At 25.8% G+C, this 6,429-nt stretch overlaps 1 protein-coding gene across 1 annotated transcript; it reads left to right on the top strand.

Moving 5' to 3' along the window:
- Nucleotides 1-4,667: 4,667 nt before the first annotated feature.
- LOC103521189 lies at nt 4,668-6,226 on the top strand. Its single transcript, XM_008486296.2, has one exon. It carries the CDS (start codon nt 4,802-4,804, stop codon nt 6,158-6,160), a length of 1,359 nt encoding a protein of 452 aa, XP_008484518.1. The 5' UTR covers nt 4,668-4,801; the 3' UTR covers nt 6,161-6,226.
- The last annotated feature ends 203 nt before the right edge of the window (nt 6,227-6,429 follow it).

Below are 6,429 nucleotides of genomic sequence, written 5' to 3'. Positions count from 1 at the left end.
AGGTATATTATATTTATTTGTTATTGTTGTTTGTTTCATTCTGTAACTTTAGTTTAATTTTGTAACTTTTGTTTAATTCTGCAACTTTTGTTTAATTTAGGTATATTATATTTATTTGTTATTGTTGTTTGTTTCATTCTGTAACTTTAGTTTAATTTTGTAACTTTTGTTTAATTCTGCAACTTTTGTTTAATTTAGGTATATTATATTTATTTGTTATTGTTGTTTGTTTCATTCTGTAACTTTAGTTTAATTTTGTAACTTTTGTTTAATTCTGCAACTTTTGTTTAATTTAGGTATATTATATTTATTTGTTATTGTTGTTTGTTTCATTCTGTAACTTTAGTTTAATTTTGTAACTTTTGTTTAATTCTGCAACTTTTGTTTAATTTAGGTATATTATATTTATTTGTTATTGTTGTTTGTTTCATTCTGTAACTTTAGTTTAATTTTGTAACTTTTGTTTAATTCTGCAACTTTTGTTTAATTTAGGTATATTATATTTATTTGTTATTGTTGTTTGTTTCATTCTGTAACTTTAGTTTAATTTTGTAACTTTTGTTTAATTCTGCAACTTTTGTTTAATTTAGGTATATTATATTTATTTGTTATTGTTGTTTGTTTCATTCTGTAACTTTAGTTTAATTTTGTAACTTTTGTTTAATTCTGCAACTTTTGTTTAATTTAGGTATATTATATTTATTTGTTATTGTTGTTTGTTTCATTCTGTAACTTTAGTTTAATTTTGTAACTTTTGTTTAATTCTGCAACTTTTGTTTAATTTAGGTATATTATATTTATTTGTTATTGTTGTTTGTTTCATTCTGTAACTTTAGTTTAATTTTGTAACTTTTGTTTAATTCTGCAACTTTTGTTTAATTTAGGTATATTATATTTATTTGTTATTGTTGTTTGTTTCATTCTGTAACTTTAGTTTAATTTTGTAACTTTTGTTTAATTCTGCAACTTTTGTTTAATTTAGGTATATTATATTTATTTGTTATTGTTGTTTGTTTCATTCTGTAACTTTAGTTTAATTTTGTAACTTTTGTTTAATTCTGCAACTTTTGTTTAATTTAGGTATATTATATTTATTTGTTATTGTTGTTTGTTTCATTCTGTAACTTTAGTTTAATTTTGTAACTTTTGTTTAATTCTGCAACTTTTGTTTAATTTAGGTATATTATATTTATTTGTTATTGTTGTTTGTTTCATTCTGTAACTTTAGTTTAATTTTGTAACTTTTGTTTAATTCTGCAACTTTTGTTTAATTTAGGTATATTATATTTATTTGTTATTGTTGTTTGTTTCATTCTGTAACTTTAGTTTAATTTTGTAACTTTTGTTTAATTCTGCAACTTTTGTTTAATTTAGGTATATTATATTTATTTGTTATTGTTGTTTGTTTCATTCTGTAACTTTAGTTTAATTTTGTAACTTTTGTTTAATTCTGCAACTTTTGTTTAATTTAGGTATATTATATTTATTTGTTATTGTTGTTTGTTTCATTCTGTAACTTTAGTTTAATTTTGTAACTTTTGTTTAATTCTGCAACTTTTGTTTAATTTAGGTATATTATATTTATTTGTTATTGTTGTTTGTTTCATTCTGTAACTTTAGTTTAATTTTGTAACTTTTGTTTAATTCTGCAACTTTTGTTTAATTTAGGTATATTATATTTATTTGTTATTGTTGTTTGTTTCATTCTGTAACTTTAGTTTAATTTTGTAACTTTTGTTTAATTCTGCAACTTTTGTTTAATTTAGGTATATTATATTTATTTGTTATTGTTGTTTGTTTCATTCTGTAACTTTAGTTTAATTTTGTAACTTTTGTTTAATTCTGCAACTTTTGTTTAATTTAGGTATATTATATTTATTTGTTATTGTTGTTTGTTTCATTCTGTAACTTTAGTTTAATTTTGTAACTTTTGTTTAATTCTGCAACTTTTGTTTAATTTAGGTATATTATATTTATTTGTTATTGTTGTTTGTTTCATTCTGTAACTTTAGTTTAATTTTGTAACTTTTGTTTAATTCTGCAACTTTTGTTTAATTTAGGTATATTATATTTATTTGTTATTGTTGTTTGTTTCATTCTGTAACTTTAGTTTAATTTTGTAACTTTTGTTTAATTCTGCAACTTTTGTTTAATTTAGGTATATTATATTTATTTGTTATTGTTGTTTGTTTCATTCTGTAACTTTAGTTTAATTTTGTAACTTTTGTTTAATTCTGCAACTTTTGTTTAATTTAGGTATATTATATTTATTTGTTATTGTTGTTTGTTTCATTCTGTAACTTTAGTTTAATTTTGTAACTTTTGTTTAATTCTGCAACTTTTGTTTAATTTAGGTATATTATATTTATTTGTTATTGTTGTTTGTTTCATTCTGTAACTTTAGTTTAATTTTGTAACTTTTGTTTAATTCTGCAACTTTTGTTTAATTTAGGTATATTATATTTATTTGTTATTGTTGTTTGTTTCATTCTGTAACTTTAGTTTAATTTTGTAACTTTTGTTTAATTCTGCAACTTTTGTTTAATTTAGGTATATTATATTTATTTGTTATTGTTGTTTGTTTCATTCTGTAACTTTAGTTTAATTTTGTAACTTTTGTTTAATTCTGCAACTTTTGTTTAATTTAGGTATATTATATTTATTTGTTATTGTTGTTTGTTTCATTCTGTAACTTTAGTTTAATTTTGTAACTTTTGTTTAATTCTGCAACTTTTGTTTAATTTAGGTATATTATATTTATTTGTTATTGTTGTTTGTTTCATTCTGTAACTTTAGTTTAATTTTGTAACTTTTGTTTAATTCTGCAACTTTTGTTTAATTTAGGTATATTATATTTATTTGTTATTGTTGTTTGTTTCATTCTGTAACTTTAGTTTAATTTTGTAACTTTTGTTTAATTCTGCAACTTTTGTTTAATTTAGGTATATTATATTTATTTGTTATTGTTGTTTGTTTCATTCTGTAACTTTAGTTTAATTTTGTAACTTTTGTTTAATTCTGCAACTTTTGTTTAATTTAGGTATATTATATTTATTTGTTATTGTTGTTTGTTTCATTCTGTAACTTTAGTTTAATTTTGTAACTTTTGTTTAATTCTGCAACTTTTGTTTAATTTAGGTATATTATATTTATTTGTTATTGTTGTTTGTTTCATTCTGTAACTTTAGTTTAATTTTGTAACTTTTGTTTAATTCTGCAACTTTTGTTTAATTTAGGTATATTATATTTATTTGTTATTGTTGTTTGTTTCATTCTGTAACTTTAGTTTAATTTTGTAACTTTTGTTTAATTCTGCAACTTTTGTTTAATTTAGGTATATTATATTTATTTGTTATTGTTGTTTGTTTCATTCTGTAACTTTAGTTTAATTTTGTAACTTTTGTTTAATTCTGCAACTTTTGTTTAATTTAGGTATATTATATTTATTTGTTATTGTTGTTTGTTTCATTCTGTAACTTTAGTTTAATTTTGTAACTTTTGTTTAATTCTGCAACTTTTGTTTAATTTAGGTATATTATATTTATTTGTTATTGTTGTTTGTTTCATTCTGTAACTTTAGTTTAATTTTGTAACTTTTGTTTAATTCTGCAACTTTTGTTTAATTTAGGTATATTATATTTATTTGTTATTGTTGTTTGTTTCATTCTGTAACTTTAGTTTAATTTTGTAACTTTTGTTTAATTCTGCAACTTTTGTTTAATTTAGGTATATTATATTTATTTGTTATTGTTGTTTGTTTCATTCTGTAACTTTAGTTTAATTTTGTAACTTTTGTTTAATTCTGCAACTTTTGTTTAATTTAGGTATATTATATTTATTTGTTATTGTTGTTTGTTTCATTCTGTAACTTTAGTTTAATTTTGTAACTTTTGTTTAATTCTGCAACTTTTGTTTAATTTAGGTATATTATATTTATTTGTTATTGTTGTTTGTTTCATTCTGTAACTTTAGTTTAATTTTGTAACTTTTGTTTAATTCTGCAACTTTTGTTTAATTTAGGTATATTATATTTATTTGTTATTGTTGTTTGTTTCATTCTGTGCTACGCTATCAATAGAACGAGTTCATGGCAAAGCCGCTGGTCGAATGCGGAATCACAATGTGCAACTAATAGAGTTTTGATTGATTATACCTATCAAATCTTATCATTAATAAATATTACTTGTCTGAGTGTTAAGGTTATGTGCACTCAGAGAGTTAAGGAGCCTATAACAAATACTAAATATGATAACTTGATATTAGAGTTGTAATAAATACTGGGTTACTATACGTTATCCATTTGAATATGGCAGCAAGGAGTCATCGACCCAAAATGAAAGAACCAATCAGAATGCGAGAATTCCTTGCATTGTTGCAATTAAGGTAAAGGTCTATTTTTATAAACTCTCTCTTTTAAAAAGCAGAGGTAGCTTCGATCTGTAACCTTTTTTTTTTTTTTTTTGAGGGTCAAGTCCAAGAGGTTGAATTCTAGAACAGGTAAAGATGGTATCTATTTTTAGTACTCGCATCGGGTACTTATTATGCAATTTGGTATGTTTGTGATCATTCATTATCATTATCATTACCTATCTGGATTTAGTAGACATCGTGTTGTTCTAATTTCAGTTTTTTAGTAATTAATTATTTTATTTCTATAGTTTTATTTTCAATCAACATAAACATTTATTTACCTATTTATACATATTTTTTTTCTTTTATTACAAAAGTGTTTTTGTTTTCTGTGTTTTCATTTCTTTCCATTTATTGTGTTTCATCGTACATTTTACCATTAAAGAAGAATATGTCGGCTAACAAAGTGACTTTAAAAAGTCAGTCGCGAGAAATTGTAGAAAATGTACGAGATTACTTTCAAAGCCAATGTGCAACAGTAAGAGAATCTGTAGATCTTACTTATCAAGCAACAAAAGTGCCTGCAAGAACGATCTATCGTATAAAAAAGGAGAAGAAAAGCTTAGTGTGTACTTCTCCCGACGAAGATAAGAATGCAAATTTCCTTTCAACACCAAAAAGAGGAGGTAGGAAGAGAACCATAACAGAGCCTGGCAGTTTTGATAGGCTTGCCATTTGTCAAATCATTTATAATTTCTACCGGAGGAAAGAATCCCCCACTTTGGACAAACTCTTACAAGCTTTGCGCGAGCAAGAGTTATTTGACGGTGGCAGATCGTCTCTTCAAGTATTACTACATAACATGGGATTCAAATACAAGAAACATGATGGAAGAAAACTCTTGATGGAAAGAAGTGACATCGTCTATTTAAGAACAAAATATCTCAGGACAATTTTGTACGAGATAGATTCCTTTTACGATGTAGTATGGATTGACGAAACCTGGGTCAATGTCAACCATACAATGGATAAATGCTGGACTAATGAGACCTTAGCATCCGCGCTAAAACAACCAATAGGAAAAGGTGGCCGGTTAATTGTAACACATGCTGGAAACTCACATGGATTTATTCCAGGGGCCAAAAAAGTGTTTCGTTCGAAGAAAAGTGGCGATTACCACGATGAAATGAACGCGGAGCACTTTATGGAGTGGTTCAGAGAAAATCTTCTCCCAGGTCTTTCTGTTCCTTCAGTTATTGTGATGGACAACGCGCCATATCACTCGAAGGTACTCAGTAAAGTTCCAAATTCAAGCAACAAGAAAGAGGAAATATTAACATGGTTACGAACAAACCATATCCAAGCGCACGAAGGACTTAGGAAAATTGAGCTCCTAGAGCTAGTGAAAAGAAACAAGCCCCCATCCCCCCGATACATTATTGACGAATTGGCCGCAAAATACGGGCATAAAATAGTTCGGCTTCCACCCTACCATTGTCAGTTCAACCCCATTGAGCTCATTTGGGCAAATGTAAAAGGATATGTACGAAGGAACAATACCCACTTTACCTTTGCTGATGTGGAAAGGTTAACCTATGAAGCGATTGAGCGAATAACACCTGATGATTGGAGAAATGCAGTTGATCATTGTCTAAGGGTATCTAAAACTGCCTGGTCAGATGATGAAATGGTTGAACATGTGGTGGATGAGGTCATCATCTCCGTAACAGGAGAAATATCCTCAGAGTCGGAGTCAGAGAGTGATGGTGATACCGATTGGGACGAGAGCATCATGCCCCTCAGTGATTAAATATTAGGTCCATTGTAAATTAAGGTTAATATTATTATTTGTTTGTTTTTATTTTTGATTTCCTTGTATGTTCATCTCATTATGACATCGTCTATTTAAGAACAAAATATCTCAGGACAATTTTGTACGAGATAGATTCCTTTTACGATGTAGTATGGATTGACGAAACCTGGGTCAATGTCAACCATACAATGGATAAATGCTGGACTAATGAGACCTTAGCATCCACGCTAAAACAACCAATAGGAAAAGGTGGCCGGTTAATTGTA

The sequence above is a fragment of the Diaphorina citri genome, unplaced genomic scaffold, assembly GCF_000475195.1.
Source record: "Diaphorina citri unplaced genomic scaffold, Diaci psyllid genome assembly version 1.1 scaffold4701, whole genome shotgun sequence".
Classification (NCBI taxonomy): Eukaryota; Metazoa; Arthropoda; class Insecta; order Hemiptera; family Psyllidae; genus Diaphorina; species Diaphorina citri.
This window is presented reverse-complemented; position numbering and strand designations above follow the sequence as displayed.

Bases quoted from the DNA above. Each gene is read 5' to 3' on its own strand.
- LOC103521189 (XM_008486296.2), top strand. From the start codon at position 4,802: ATGTCGGCTAACAAAGTGACTTTAAAAAGTCAGTCGCGAGAAATTGTA.